This window comes from Mustelus asterias, chromosome 21 (genome assembly GCF_964213995.1).
Source record: "Mustelus asterias chromosome 21, sMusAst1.hap1.1, whole genome shotgun sequence".
Lineage (NCBI taxonomy): Eukaryota > Metazoa > Chordata > Chondrichthyes > Carcharhiniformes > Triakidae > Mustelus > Mustelus asterias.
This window is the reverse complement of record NC_135821.1, coordinates 74,457,454-74,474,155: the sequence shown is the minus strand read 5'-3', so window position 1 is coordinate 74,474,155 and position 16,702 is coordinate 74,457,454. Positions and strand designations below refer to the sequence as shown.

General features: G+C 48.6%; 1 protein-coding gene across 2 annotated transcripts in view; it reads left to right on the top strand.

Annotated features, from left to right (window-relative positions):
- LOC144509419 (synapse-associated protein 1-like) overlaps nucleotides 1-4,621 on the top strand; it is a 40,165-nt gene extending 35,544 nt beyond the window's left edge. The window contains exon 9 of one of the 2 annotated variants that reach the window (XM_078238283.1): nucleotides 615-4,621. In XM_078238283.1, the coding sequence (XP_078094409.1) occupies nucleotides 615-742 (128 nt within the window). In that variant the 3' untranslated portion in view covers nucleotides 743-4,621. Of the gene's footprint in view, nucleotides 1-611 lie in introns of both variants that reach the window. The other variant, XM_078238281.1, reaches the window with a different exon arrangement.
- The last annotated feature ends 12,081 nt before the right edge of the window (nucleotides 4,622-16,702 follow it).

Here is a 16,702-nt window from a genome sequence, read left to right as displayed (position 1 = left end):
GAGGATAGCATAAGAACCAGGAGCAGGAGTAGGCAATTCAGCCCCTCGAGCCCATTCTGCCATTTAACACTATCATGGCTGATCTCACCTCAGCCTCGACTCCGCTTGCCTGCCCGCTCACCATAGCCCTTCAAACCCTTACCAATTAAAGATCTGTCCACCTCTTCCTTAAATTTACTCAAAGTCCTGGCATCCACCACACTGTAGGATAGTGAATTCCACCGACTCACAACCCTTTGGGAGAAGTAATTTCTCATCATCTCTGTTTTACTATATCTCTGTTTTATATTTATAAGTATGTAAAAATATATAGATAAAATATTATAAGCCAGAACAGTAAGTCCCAGTGACTTGCACAATCGTTTTGGAACATCACCACTTGGCTTGACCCTGTCCTTGTCTGTGACACAAGAGGAATTTTGTTTTAAAATAAGAAATTGCAGAATATTGATCTAGAGTAGGAAACCTGACATGAAGTTTTTTTAAATTGATTGTCTCCTAACCCAGAGGTACTAAGCCTGGTTACAGTCATGTTAGCAATTGCACGTAACCTTTATATGTTAATAGTTGTAAATGTTCACTGGTTAATCCTCCTTGCTATCTATCCCAAGCAGATGACATTCCAGAGTGGGAAAAGGAGCTACAAAGAGAACTTCAGGAGTTTGAAATTGTTGATGTGAAGGCAAATGTCAGCGATGCCTGGGAGAAGGAAATTGAGGAGATGCTTCAAGAAGATGATTAAAATAGTGGAAAACATGATCCTGTAATATGAGTTCCACTTTTTGGAGACTGCTTTCTGTTAGACTCGTTATCTCAAAACGTTTCTGAAGAAATACAGAATGTTATGAATAAATCTTTTGTTTCTTTGTGGTGGGATTTAAGCTTTAACTATATCTCAACACAAGCTTTATTATTACTGTATTTTGTACTTTTTGAGCCATGATGAGAAAAACAGATTACTTCCTGTACATTTCTAATGATGAAAAACATTTTAGAAAGGTAAGAAGCCGTAAGTATTGTAGCCAAAGTGTTGAAGGTCATGTATTTCGTTAACATTATTTCATTTCTCTCTCTATAAGCTGTGACATTTTTTAAACATACATGCCTTATTGAATCTTCTCTGTGTGCCTACCCCAGCCAATACATACAGTTGGCCAGAGGTCCAATGGCAAAGCACATTGATATTATAGTGTGTTGTACTGTCCAAGGAAGAATCAGGATTCCCAGCTCTTTGCATGGTGGGTTCTGAAATTCAGGATGTGCCATCAAAGGCTACTGGGGTAAAGTAATGATTGTGAGAGCAAGGAAAATACAATGAACCCTAAAGATAGTACATATTTGGTACAAGTTGGTAGCCTTGCTGTGGGCCATTTAAGTAAGCACGCAGTGAGCAATGCATAAGAAGAGAGCTACTTTGAAGACCCCACCTCCTGTTCAGAACTTCGATCAGTGACCTGGGCAAAGGTGGTTTTGTCTTTTGTTTTCAGGAGGAGCTTTAGAAACTCCTTCAGATGTTGGGTTTGACTTCCAAATAACACTGGAAGATCTCAAATTTGATTTGTGATGTGCTCTGTTTGACTAATTTTAGATGGGATGATCCTAAAAAATGTTGACAGATTAAGTTATTTGTTCCCTGTGGAATTATTCTGTCTATGAATACTAGACTGTAGTAATATTGTGAAACTGAAAGGTGTATAGGGATGAGCAGTTTATTGGATTCAAAGGCCTTCCTTGCATCTTCAAATATATAATATGATGTAAGGGTGATCATAGAAAACCTACAGTGCAGAAGGAGGCCATTTGGCCCATCGAGTCTGCACCGACAAGAATCCCACCCAGGCCCTATCCCTGTAAACCCACGTATCTACCCTGCTAATCCCCCTGACACTAAGGGGCAATTTAGCACGGCCAATCCACCTAACCTGCACATCTTTGGTGTATGGGAGGAAACCAGAGCACCTGGAGGAAACCCACACAGACACGGGGAGAACATGCAAACTGCACACAGTCAGCCACCTGAGGCTGGAATTGAACCCGGGTCCCTGGCGCTGAAAGGCAGCAGTGGTAGCTACTGCGCCACCATGATGTAAAAATATCTACCAGATCTACATTGATTTTCTTTGTTGAACTCTAAATGCCTCATGTATATGTCTATGGCTTTGTCTAGAATTATTTTATCTTGCTTTTTTTACAAACACCATTATATAAATTTCACCCAAAGATTGCTATTAGGAACATATAGAAGTGGAAATATGATTCACCCAAGGCCTTATTTTTATGCTGTTTAAAATCTGGTTCCAGCTGGGTTGGCAAGACTTTGGAATCAGAGCAGCTGCGTACTTTCTGAATCAGGAACTGGATTCTGGAGTGGAAGCGCTGTTAAACATTTTGCAAAAAAAGTGTAAAGTGAAAATAAATGCTGTGCAAATTGGAAATCTTTCAGCAGTTTTTAGATTACCTAAAGTATCTTTGAATCATTGTCACTGACGGGTGGGGGAATGCTCAGTTTGTATATGTGATTTATGAAGTCCCTAACCGACAAGATCTCTGCTCAGACGATTAGTCATTAAACAATAGAGCGACATAATGATGTGGGTTGGAGAGCCATAATCTTGTGAATTTCTGTATCTGATTTAGTAAAGAGTTGCAATGCTTTGCGCAGCACGTTACAAGTTGTTAAAATAGAGGCCCTTGATTTAATTCTGGAGAATTGTGTGGAACTTGATTTCTGACATGGCCTTTTCTGAATATCCTAGCAGCATTTTAACAAAAGCACTGGAAAATTTAAGAGATTAACTCCTGAAAGGTAACTTTCACTATTTGTCACATCTTAAATTTTCTTCTAAATTTATAAAGTAAAAGTTAAAAAGAATACATGAAGAAAATATAAAAATCATGGAGTAAAAATTCTTTCTGTGCTCATCAAATCACAATTTTCACTGGGATTAAAGTGAGTGAAAACTGCGTGGGCCGGAAAACACAGATGTGGAATTTCTGCTCCCATAGGTCATGAGCAGAATGGCCAAGTTCTTTCACAGAAACATGCATTTTCAACAAGCGCATGGTTTAACTTGTGTGGGCAGAGATGTTTTGGATCCCATAAGTATGCCAAAAATGTATGTTTCTGTCAAGTGTTTTGTAATTAACTGTATTTTTCACTCAACAAACACAAATGGCCAAAATTCAGTTTGCAAAATTATCTTCAACAAAAATTTCTCCTTCATTTATGCCCTAAGTATGCAGAAACATGTTTTTTTAAAATGCAGTATTTTTAAATTTGTTAAATGCTGTTTCCAAGAGTTTTTTGGGGTATTATGGAACTTAACAAACACTATGAAATTCTTGCTCAACATTACACAGCAATGATGTCAGTAAGAAGTCTCACAACGCCAGATTAAAGTCCAACAGGTTTTTTGGAATCACGAGCTTTTTGGGTGAGCTCACCTGATGAAGGAGCAGCACTCCAGAAGCTCGTGATTCCAAATAAACCTGTTGGACTTTAACCTGGTGTTGTGAGACATCTTAATGTGCCCACCCCAGTCCAAGGCCGGCATCTCCACATCATAGCAATGATGACTTCATAGATGACTTAATCGGCTGTGAAATGCAATGGGTCATTCTGTGGTCGTGAAAGGTGTCATTGTCTGTAATGATCTGGCAGAAAGAAGGACCTACATTCATATAGCGCCTTTTGTGACCTCAGGAAATCTCGTAGCACTTTATAGCCAAGTGCTTTTGAAGTGGAAGTTGCAATGTACAGATACAGAAAACCTTCTCTATTTTTTAATGTAAATTTCAAAATGACTCAAACATTACTGCAGAAATGTTTTTAAACAAAGTGGGTTAATTGGTGATCCATACATACATGCAATGTCCCATGTTGGGATTAGTTACTTGACCTTATTTTAGACAGCAGTGGGAGTAGTGAAGTACAATTCTTTGCCCACAACTATGGATGTTTTTTAAAAAAACAACCAAGGTTCATGTCTCCAGCTGTTATTGACCCTGCCAGAGAGGGTATGTGTATAAACATTGGATATGGTTAGAATCCGGTTCAGCTGTTCTTCTCAATCCCCTGTAACCAATTAGCTTCCCATCTTTCACTGTTTTGGTACACACCTGCAGAATGTGAAATTCTTCACTTGGGAAATGTATCAGTGGGTAGCCCGTGCCCACGGAACCGTGTCCCCACCAGGAGCAACTAGCTTCAGGAAGGGAAAGGTTGAGAGGGAGCGAGTAAGAATTGAATATTTTTGTCTCTGGTTAAAAGGCTCCATGGCCACAAGTTTTAATGCATTCCTTACGTAGTTGGGAAATCTGCAGGTTTCACAATTTGCTGGGTGCAGCTTCAGACAGCTTGTAAACATAAGGGCATCACGGAAACCATTTAAAGAGCAAATCCTGTGAAGAGACTTTAAAGGATCAAGCTCATGGTCCGAACACAAGCCTCGCTGTGTTTTCTTCAGTACGAATGTAGCATTGTATTTAATATGTTGCACATCTTTCAATTAACTGGTTCTGTGTGTAATCTGAAACTATTTACTGTTACATTCTGTGTATAAGAGATTGTTACACAAATTATATTGCCACTGTGATTTAATTAAACATATATATGCATCAATGTGCCTGGAGTACTGACATTGCCGAATTATGTTTTAATTTAAATTTTGCCAGACATTTTAAGTTTAGAATGCTTCAATGCTGGGTGGATGGAATAAATGGTGGTACAATGGTAATGTCACTGGACTAGTGACGCAGAGGCTCAGTTTAATGCACTGCGGACAGGAATTGAAATCCCACCATGGCAGCTTGTGGAATTCAGTGAATGAATCTGGAATTGAAAGCTAGGATCAGTCATGATGATCATAGGCAACCATCGGTGGCACGGTGGTTAGCACTGCTGTCTCACACCGCCAGGGACCTGGATTCTATTCCCGCCTCGGGTGACGGTGTGGAGTCTGCATATTCTCCCCGTGTCTGAGTGGGTTTCCTCCCACAGTCCAAAGATGTGTGAGTTAGGTGGATTGGCCATGCTAAATTGACCCTAGTGTCAGGTGGAATAGCAGGGTAAATGTGTGGAGTTACGGGAATAGGGCCTGGGTGGGATTGTCGTCAGTGCAGACTTGATGGGCCGAATGGCCTCCTTCTGCACTGTAGGGATTCTATGTTTGTTGTAAAAGCCTTTGTGATTCACTTATGCTATTAGGGATGGAAATCTGTCAAATTTAACTAGTCTGGCCTACATGTGACCTCAGACCCATCGCGTTGTGGTTAACTGACTCTTAACTGCCCCCTAAAACAGCCGAGCAAGTCACTCAGGACAGTTAGGGATGGGCAACAAATATTGGCCTTGCCAACACCACGCACATGCCATCAAAGAATAAAGTGCTGCCTTTTCCTTGGCAAATATATTTGACCAGTTCATCTGCCCAATTTTATATTATGCTTTAAAATTATCTATCTAATTCCTCGCACCTACATATATATCTGTTCTATTCCTCAAGCAAACACTTGCTAAATATTTTTAGATTGCTGAATAATGTAAAACGTAAGGAAAAATGAGTAGTTTATATTGGCAATTGAACCTGCTTCACCATTCGGTAAAAATATGGGGCAGCATGGTGGCACAGTGGTTAGCACTGCTGCCTCAGTACAGCTTGAGTCACTGTGTGTGGAGTTTGCACATTCCGTGTCTGCGTGGGTTTTCTCCGGGTGCTCCAGTTTCCTCCCACACTCCAAAGATGTGCGGGTAAGGGGATTGGCTATGCTAAATTGCCCCTTAGTGTCAGGGGGATTAGCTAGGGTAAATGCATGGGGTTATGGGGATAGGGCCTGAGTGTGATTGTGATCAGTGCAGACTCGATAGGCCGAATGGCCTCCTTCTGCACTGTAGGATTCCATGGCTGAGCTTGGACCTCACTTCACTGCCACTTTCCCACATCCCTTGATTCCCCAAAAATCTATGTATCTCGGTCTTGACTATGCTTGACAATTGAGCTTCAAAGAAGATTCATATTGGAATTGAAACATGAACTCTGTTTCTCTCTCCACGGAAACTGCCAGATCTGCGGAGTTTTTCCAGCACTTTCTGTTTTTATTTCATATCTCCAGCATCCGCAGTATTTTGCTTTTACAAGATAGATCTTTCTTGGTATCCCACTCTGTTGCACATTTGTACACTGTTTACAAAGGGCCTTTGGAAATTAGCTTCTATCTGGGTTACTAGTGGCTAGTTTGTGCCCAGAAGCATTTACGTTATGTCCACTTTTATTTGCTTTGTTTGTTCATTGGAACAAGAGTTTCACAATATGCCTCACTGCACTAACCCCCTCCCCCTGCACACACACAGACATAAAAATAGAATCCTTAAATAAACAAGTTTTTATATACTTTTCAGTTTGAGGTACAAATGTCAATGCAAGAGTTTAATGATTTGCCATCAAATAAACTGGAGTGTATGCCAGTACAATGGCATCATACATTGCTGAACTAAATCTGTTTCTGATATCTTGCTGATAACATCTCATGAATTGTATCAAATCTCACAAATGATTCAAGGAAAACCAACTTTTATCCCATAACCTAAGAAGGTCTGACTTTTGAAAGCCTTGCAGTTCCGCAATATTCTTTGCAGTGACGATTTGTTTTGCCAGTTTGTAATACTACAGCATCCAATAATTTTTTTAAAAAGCCCAATTTTGTGAACATTGGGTCATTCTGTGCATTTATGCTTTCATTTTTCTTAATAGAATCTATCATTTGTTCTTCTTTGTTCAACCAGAAATTGGTGTAACTGAAAACTGTTCAAGATATATTGGAACATAGAAACAGAAAAGATAGGAGCAGGAGGAGGCCATTTAAGAACATAAGAAATAGGAGCAGGAGTAGGCCATCTGGCCCTTCGAGCCTGCCCCGCCATTCAACAAGATCATGGCTGATCTGAAGCGGATCAGTTCCACTTACCCGCCTGCTCCCCATAACCCCTAATTCCCTTATCGATCAGAAAACTATCTACCCGTGATTTAAACATATTCAACGAGGAAGCCTCCACCACTTCAATGGGCAGAGAATTCCAGAGATTCACTACCCTCTGAGAGAAGAAGTTCCCCCTCAACTCTGTTCTGAACCGGTCCCCCCTTATTTTGAGGCTGTGCCCTCTAGTTCTGGTTTCCCTTCTAAGTGGAAAGAATCTCTCCACCTCTACCCTATCCAGCCCCTTCATTATCTTATATGTCTCTATAAGATCACCCCTCATCCTTCTAAACTCCAACGAGTACAGACCCAATCTGTTTAATCTCTCCTCATAAGCTACACCCCTCATCTCCGGTATCAACCTGGTGAACCTTCTCTGCACTCCCTCCAAGGCCAATATATCCTTTCGCAAATAAGGGGATCAAAACTGCACACAGTACTCCAGTTGCGGCCTCACCAGTGCCTTGTACAGTTGCAGCAAGACCTCCCTGCTTTTATATTCTATCCCCCTCGCGATAAAGGCCAACATTCCATTCGCCTTCTTGATCACCTGCTGCACCTGCAGACTGAGTTTTTGCAATTCGTGCACAAGGACCCCCAGGTCCCTCTGCACAGTCGCCGATGTAATTTTTCTCCATTTAAATAATATTCCAATTTACTATTATTTCTTCCAAAGTGGATAACCTCACATTTGCTAACGTTATATTCCATCTGCCAGATCCTCGCCCACTCGCTCAGCCTATCCAAATCTCTCTGCAGACTTTCCGCGTCCTCCACGCAATTCACTTTCCCACTCACCTTTGTGTCATCAGCAAACTTGAATACCCTACATTCAGTCCCCTCCTCCAGATCATCTATGTAAATGGTAAACAATTGAGGCCCCAGCACCGATCCCTGCGGCACGCCACTGGTCACCAACTGCCAACCAGAAAAGCACCCATTTATCCCAACTCTCTGCTTCCTGTTAGATAGCCAATCCCCAATCCATGCCAATACCTTACCCCTAACTGCGTGTACCCCAATCTTCTGCAGCAACCTTTTGTGAGGCACCTTATCGAACGCCTTCTGGAAATCTAAAAACACCACATCCACCGGTTCCCCTCTGTCAACCGCACTAGTGACATCTTCATAAAAGTCCAGTAGATTCGTCAAACACAACTTTCCCTTCATGAATTTGACTCACCTGATGAAGGAACAACGCTCCGAAAGCTCGTGATTCCAAATAAACCTGTTGGACTTTAACCTGGTGTTGTGAGACTTCTTACTGTGTCTACCCTATCTAGTCCTGTTAGAATTTTATAAGTCTCTATGAGATGCCACCTCATTCATCTGAACTCCAGCGAAAACAATCCTAACTGAGGCAATCTCTCCTCATACATCAGTCCCACCATCCCCAGAATCAGCCTGGTAAACCTTTGCTTCACTCCCTCGAGAGCAAGAACATCCTTCCTCAGAAAAGGAACATCAACAATTCATTTATCCAGTGCTTCTAACGAAGTAAAACATCCCAAGGAGCTAACAAAACGCATCTTTTGTTTTCAACAAATGCCCAGGTAATTCTGTTTAAAAAAAAACACCATTACGCTGATTCACTTGTTATTTTGATAGTGATTTTTCTGACCAATTTACTTTATTTAAGTTTTACTTTTAAACTGTTTATCTGGATACTCTGACGGTCTATTTAGTGCAAAGATGTTGTGAAGCTTTTTAATTCTGGTCTTGAAATAACAGCATAGGTAGAGCTGTATGTGACTTATCCATTGCCAATATCAATATCTAAATGTCATTTAAAACCCTTTTCCACCCTGGGTTTGTGCTTTTCTCTTCAGTTGATTGTATGGAGCCACCCCATTTTCATTTTTGACCAGCAGAATCATTCCCTTTGCCCTGCTTCGTCTACATCCGTCAAATCGTCAATCAGCTCCTTCAGTAAGTTTTCATGCCTTGGTGTGTGGCCAATCCAACCTTGGTGATATTCACCAACAACCTTTTCTCCTCCATCCTCCTGTGAACTTCTTCATTGCTTTTACATTCCGTTCTACTGACTTGCTCCATCCTTTCCAAAAAAACCACACATCACAACTTTCTATTCTTCAGAGGTCCACTTTTCTTATGGTCCCCATTTCGGGCCCCACACAACAATGATGATTAATCAGAAATTTCAGCACAAGAAGGTGGCCATTTTGGACTTTGTCCAGTGCAAGGGCAACTCAGGATGGGCAATGAATGTTGTCCTAGCCAACGATGCCCACTTCCTGTAAATGATTTTTTTTAAAAAAGCTTCAGGGCAAAGGCGAATGTCCTAATTCTATTACCCTGTTACTTTTCTTTAAGTAAGAAGTCTCACAACACCAGGTTAAAGTCCAACAGGTTTATTTGGAATCACAAGCCTTTGGGGTGCTGCTCCTTCATCAGGTGAGTGGAGGTAGGTTCACAAACATGACATATATAGACAAAGACACAATTGCAAGAGAATTAGAGTGATCTCACTCTGTGGTTGGGGAATCACTGAGAAATGATCAGGTGCAGCCTGGAAAACTGGTGTCCATTGTGCTCCCAGCCAGAACAGTTCATTTAACACTCGCATGGATTAAATGTGGGATTGTCAAGCTGTTCCTTAATACTACCCGATGGGGCAATTGCCACTGAACCATACAATGCCTCTCCCCCAAGCTTCCCCACTCCCAGCTTTGATCACATGTCGATTAAAACAGATTCCCGCTTTTAAGTCTTTTCAAGGAATCATCTTGGCCAGAATCAGTATGAAAACCCAATCCATTCCATTAAGTTGTCATTTCATGTGGCATGTCAGCTACGACTCTCACCAACCTTTACAGATGCACCATAGAAAGCATTCTTTCTGGTTGCATCACAGCTTGGTATGGCTCCTGCTCTGTCCAAGACCACAAGAAACTACAAAAGGTCATGAATGAAGCCCAATCCATCACACAAACCAGCCTTCCATCCATTGACTCTGTCTACACTTCCTGCTGCCTTGGAAAAGCAGCCAGCATAATTAAGGACCCCATGCATCCTGGACATTCTCTCTTCCACCTTCTTCCATCGGGAAAAAGATACAAAAGTCTGAGGTCATGAACCAACCGACTCAAGAACAACTTCTTCCCTGCTGCCATCAGACTTTTGAATGGACCTACCTCACATTAATTTGATCTTCCTCTACACCCGAGCTATGACTGTAACATTTTCTGCACATTCTTGTTACCTTCTCTATGAACGGTATGCTTTGTATAGCGTGCAAGAAACAATACTTTTCACTGTATACTAATACATGTGACAATAATAAATCAAATCATTTCTTTTCCAGTAAAAAAAAAGGCTCTTTTTCAAGGAACCAATTAAAACCAAAGTGCACTGTAGGAACATACTAACAGTCTCCAGGTGTGTTTGGAGGTATAATGTACTACACTTTGTTCCTGTTTTAATTTAGACTATCAGATTACTGATTAAAAGTACCATTTAACACATGTCAAATGTTTTTCAACAGATCTTTTGAATAAAAAAATCACTGGTAAACAAGCAACCTTTTGTACGATAAATGCCCTCACGTGTTTTATAATTAATTCACACACAATCACATTGTAAGAATATAGATTTGTTATTCTGATACAGAGCAATAACAATTCATTTCAAATGGCTTGCTCACAATTTTATTTTCACTGTTAGAGTTGACTCTTTGGTTATGTATTCCCTGTTCTGATGCTTTGGGTAAAAATAATCTAGTGGCCCTTTAATACTTCTAATAGTGATGTTAAATTTATGCTCCCTTATTGCTAATTTAGTGGTGAGTAAAAATAAGTTCAGACTATTTACCCTGTTAAATCATTTTCTCATCATTTCTAAAGTTTGTATAACATTCTTTCTTATTCCGCCCTGATCAGGTAAAAATGTCCTCGTTTTTCATAACTATCTCCATTCATCCTTTATGGTCTGTATATTTTCTATAGCCCCAATGTCTTTCCTATGTGGCACAGTGGTTAGCACTGTTGCCTCACAGCGCCAGGGACTCGGGTTTGGTTCCCGGCTCGGGGGTCACTGTCTGTGCGGAGTCTGCACATTCTGCCTGTGTCTGCGTGGGTTTCCTCCGGGTGCTCCAGTTTCCTCCCACAGTCTGAAAGACGTGCTGGTTAGGTGGATTGGCCATGCTAAATTCTCCCTCAGTGTACCCGAACAGGCGCAGGAGTGTGGCAACTAGGGGATTTTCACAGCAACTTCATTGCAGTGTTAATTTAAACCTACTTGTGACACTAATAAATAAACTTTAAACAAGTAAAAATGTCCTAGTTTTTCATAGCTATATCCACTCATCCTTCATGGTTTCTATATTTTCTATAGTCCAAATTTTCCTATAATAGTGCTTCAGATATGACCTAACTAATGCTTTGAACAGTCGTGTTTGTGAACCTACCTCTCCACTCAACTGATGAAGGAGCAGCGCTCCGAAAGCTCATGATTCCAAATAAACCTGTTGGACTTTAATCTGGTATTGTGAGACTTCTTGCTAAGAATATCATGTTATTTGAATACAGAGTAAGGATAGAATAGCAGAGTTTGTTTTAAATCGTTCACTCACCGATGCTGTCTTTCCACCTCAATGACACTGATAATGTTAGAGGATGGTACAAGATCAAGGGTTCATGTTTAAGGTTTTTGGCAAGTGATGCTGAAGGAATATAAGGAAGAACTTTTTGCACTGCATTGTAATGACCTGGAACTCCCTGCCCTGAGGTTGTTGGAAGTAGAGACAGTTAATGATTTCAAGTTCAGTTGCGACACTGGCATCTACCCAGCAATGTGGAAAATTACCCAGGTACGTTCTGTCCACAAAACACAAGACAAATTCAACCCAGACAATTACCACCCCATCTGTCTATTCTCATTCATTAGCAAAGTGACAGAAGGGGTCATTGACAGTGCTATCAAGGGGCACTTAGTCAACAATAATCTACTCACTGGCATTCAGTTTGGATTGCCCCGAGGGTCACTCAGGTCCTGACCAAGCATGGACAAAAGAGCTGAACTCAAGAGGTGAGGTGAGATTGCCCTTTACATCAAGGCAGCATTTGACCAAATGGCATCAAGGAGCCCCACGTGAAACTGGAGTCAACGGGAAGCAGAGAAAACACTCCATTGGTTGGAAACTTACCCAGCACAAAGGAAGATATTTGGTGGTTGTTGGATGTCAATCATCTCAGTTCCAGGACATATCTGCAGCAACTCATAGGCCCAAAAATGTTCAGCTACTTCATCAATTACCTTCCTTCCATCATAGATTCAGACATGGGGATGTTCACTGATGATTGCACAATGTTCAGCACCATTCGCAACTCCTCAGATACTGAAGCAGTCCATGCCCAAATGCAGCAAGACCTGGTCAATATCAAGGTTTGGGTTGACAAAGTGGCAAGTAACATTCATGTCACATAAGTGCCAGGCAATGACCATCTCCAGCCAGAGAGAATCTAACCATCACCCCTTGACATTCAATGGCATTAACTCAGCCTTTGACTCCCCAAAGCCTGTCCCCCATCTACAAGGCACAATTCAGGAGTGTGATGGAATAATCTTCCCTTGCCTGGATGAGTGCAGCTTCAAAAAACACTCAAGAAGCTCAACACCATTCAGAACAAAGCAGCCCACTTGACTGGCACCCCAACCATCACCTTCAGCATCCACTCTCTCCAGCACACATGCTCAGTGGCAGCATCCTGACTTGAAACTATATCGTTGCTTCACTGTCGCTGGATCAAAATCCTGGAACTCCCTCCCAAACAGCACTGTGGGTGTACCTTTGTGACGTGGACTGCTGCGGTTCAGGAAAGCAGCTCACCACCACCTTTCCGAGAGGAATTCGGGACAGGTAATAAAAATGCTGGCCGAGCCAGCGGTGCATCAAATAATTTTTAATAATGAAATTAATGCTCTTGAAAGAAACAAACCTGCAGAGTTACAGGGATAGAGGAAGGGATTGGCATTGACTGGGTTCCTCCAGGGAGAGCTCACATAAACTCGATTGATCAAATGGCCTCCTTCAGTGCCATAAATAACTACTACTCTACAAGATTTTGTAATGTAAGGATGGGACATAATGATCATTGAATAAATAAGTTAGTTGGATAATATGGAACTCAAGAGTTGTTAGGTTAAATCATGTAGTCTTCTCAAACAGAGATATTTAATCATCGTAGAGGAATGCAAGAAGAAAAGGTTATGTTGATTGTAGAGCACAACATCAAATGTTTGTACAATAAATCTCTGTCTCAGGAAAAGCAATAATAGGAAATAACAGACAAATTAAGTTATGTTTATTTATTAGTCACAAATAGGCTTACATTAACACTGCAATGAAGCTACTATGAAAATCCCCTAATCGCCACACTCCGGCGCCTGTTCGGGTACACTGAGGGAGAATTCAGCATGGCCAATGCACCCTAACCAGCACATCTTTCAGATTGTGGGAGGAAATGCACACAGACACGGGGAGAATTTGCAGACTCCACACAGACAGTGACCCAAGCTGGGAATCGAACGCAGGGTCCCTGGTGCTGTGAGACAGCAGTGCTAACCACTGTGCCACCATGCAGCCCCTTGACTCCTCCAACTGCACCCTCCTTCTTCTCCCACCCCCCCTACCCTCTCCCACCCCCCCTCCCCTCTCCCATCCCCCTCCCCTCTCCCACCCCCCTCCCCTCTCCCACCCCCCTCCCCTCTCCCACCCCCCGCTCCCCTCCCCTCTCCTCCCATCTGCCCTCCCCCACGCCCCCTCCCCTCCCCCCCTCCCCTCCTCTCCTCTCTCCCACCCCCCTCCCCTCACCCACCCCCTCCCCTCTCCCCCTCCCCTCTCCCACCCCCCTTCCCCACACCTCCCCTCTCCCAGCCCCCCTTCCCCCCCACTCCCCTCCCTCTCCCCCCACTCCCCTCCCTCTCCCACCCCCCCTTCCCCTCCCCCCACTCCCCTCTCCCAACCCCCCTCCCTCCCCTCCCCTCTCCCAACCCCCCCCCTCTCCCAACCCCCTTCCCCTCTCCCACCCCCCCTCCCCTCTCCCACCCCCCTCCCCTCTCCCACCCCCCTCCCCTCCCCTCTCCCACCCCCCTCCCCTCCGCTCTCCCCTCCTCCCCCTCTCCTCCCCCTCTCCTCCCCCCCTCCCCTCCCCCCTGCCCTCCCCCACCCCTCCCACCCCCCCTTCCCCTCTCCCACCCCCCCTCCCCCTCTCCCACCCTCCAACCCCCCCTCCCCTCCCCCTCCCCTGCCCTCACCCCCCCTCCCCCCCGTCCCCCCCTCCTCCCTCCCCTCCCCCCTCCCCTCTCCCCCTCCCCCCTCCCACTCCCCCTCCTCCCCCTCTCCTCCCACCCCACCTCCCCCCGTCCCACCCTCGTCCGCCCTCCCCCGTCCCCCCCGTCCCCCCCTCCCCGTCCCCCCCCTCCCCGTCGCCACGTCCCCCCTCCCTCCCCCTCCCTCCCCCTCCCCGTTCCCCCTCCCCGTTCCCCCTCCCCGTTCCCCTCCCCCCGTCCCCCCTCCCCCCGTCCCCTCTCCCCGTCCCCCCCTCCCCGTCCCCCCCCTCCCCGTCCCCCCCTCCCCGTCCCCCCCCTCCCCGTCCCCCCCCTCCCCGTCCCCCCCTCCCCGTCCCCCTCCCCGTCCCCCCCTCCCCGTCCCCCCCTCCCCGTCCCCCCCTCCCCGTCTCCCCGTCCCCCCCCCTCCCCCCCTCCCCCCCCTCCCCGTCTCCCCCCCCTCCCCGTCTACCCCCCTCCCCCTCCCCGTCCTCCCCCCTTCCCGTCCCCCCCCCTCCCCGTCGTCCCCCCCCCTCCCCGTCGTCCCCCCTCCCCGTCGTCCCCCCCCTCCCCGTCGTCCCCCCCCTCCCCGTCGTCCCCCCCCTCCCCGTCGTCCCCCCCCTCCCCGTCGTCCCCCCCCTCCCCGTCGTCCCCCCCCTCCCCGTCGTCCCCCCCCTCCCAGTCGTCCCCCCCCTCCCCGTCGTCCCCCCCCCTCCCCGTCGTCCCCCCCTCCCCGTCGTCCCCCCCCCTCCCCGTCGCCCCCCCCCCTCCCCGTCGTCCCCCCCCCTCCCCGTCGTCCCCCCCCTCCCCGTCGTCCCCCCCCTCCCCGTCGTTCCCCCCTCCTCCCCGTCCCCCCTCCCCGTCGTCCCCCCCTCCTCCCCGTCGTCCCCCCCTCCTCCCCGTCCCCCCCTCCTCCCCGTCCCCCCCTCCTCCCCGTCCCCCCCTCCTCCCCGTCCCCCCCTCCTCCCCGTCCCCCCCTCCTCCCCGTCCCCCCTCCTCCCCGTCCCCCCTCCCCGTCCCCCCCTTCCCACCCTCGTCCCCCCCTCCCCGCCCTCTCCCCCCCCCGTCCCCCCTCCCCGCCCTCTTCCCCCCCCCGTCCCCCCCATCCCCCCTCCCCCCCATCCCCCCTCCCCCCCATCCCCCTTCCCCCCCATCACCCCCATCCCCCGTCCCCCCCCTCCCTCCCCCGTCCCCCCCTCCCTCCCCCGTCCCCCCCCCTCCCTCCCCCGTCCCCCCCCTCCCTCCCCCGTCCCCCCCTCCCTCCCCCGTCCCCCCCCTCCCTCCCCCGTCCCCCCCCCTCCCTCCCCCGTCCCCCCCCTCCCTCCCCCGTCCCCCCCCCTCCCTCCCCCGTCCCCCCCCCCTCCCTCCCCCGTCCCCCCCCCTCCCTCCCCCGTCCCCCCCCCTCCCTCCCCCGTCCCCCCCCCTCCCTCCCCCGTCCCCCCCCCTCCCTCCCCCGTCCCCCCCCCCCTCCCTCCCCCGTCCCCCCCCCCTCCCTCCCCCGTCCCCCCCCCTCCCTCCCCCGTCCCCCCCCCCTCCCTCCCCCGTCCCCCCCCCCTCCCTCCCCCGTCCCCCCCCCTCCCTCCCCCGTCCCCCCCCCTCCCTCCCCCGTCCCCCCCCCTCCCTCCCCCGTCCCCCCCCTCCCTCCCCCGTCCCCCCCCCTCCCTCCCCCGTCCCCCCCCCTCCCTCCCCCGTCCCCCCCCCTCCCTCCCCCGTCCCCCCCCCTCCCTCCCCCGCCCCCCCCTCCCTCCCCGTCCCCCCCCCTCCCCTCCCCCCCTCCCCCCCCCCCCCCCTCCCTCCCCCGTCCCCCCCCCCTCCCTCCCCCGTCCCCCCCCTCCCGCCCCCGTCCCCCCCCTCTCCCGCCCCCGTCCCCCCCTCTCCCCCCCCTCTCCCGCCCCCGTCCCCCCCTCTCCCGCCCCCGTCCCCCCCTCTCCCGCCCCCGTCCCCCCCTCTCCCTCCCGCCCCCGTCCCCCCCCTCTCCCGCCCCCGTCCCCCCCTCTCCCGCCCCCGTCCCCCCCTCTCCCGCCCCCGTCCCCCCCCTCTCCCGCCCCCGTCCCCCCCCTCTCCCGCCCCCGTCCCCCCCCTCTCCCGCCCCCGTCCCCCCCCTCTCCCGCCCCCGTCCCCCCCTCTCCCGCCCCCGTCCCCCCCCTCTCCCGCCCCCGTCCCCCCCCTCTCCCGCCCCCGTCCCCCCCTCTCCCGCCCCCGTCCCCCCCTCTCCCTCCCCCGTCCCCCCCTCCCCCAGAGAGATTTCTATCTGTGACACTGCACATGTGAAGATCTGAGCAAACTAGAATGAGCTCCAATGTTGTTCTCAGCTTTGTTCTTTGACAAGGTTCCAACATGAATATAAGTTGCCCAATATTGGAGGGGGGGGGGGGGGGGGGGGAGAGCGCCTGGGTGAATCTGCAAAGTCTCAGCAATGAGGATAAGGGGGAAGCTGCCCAAT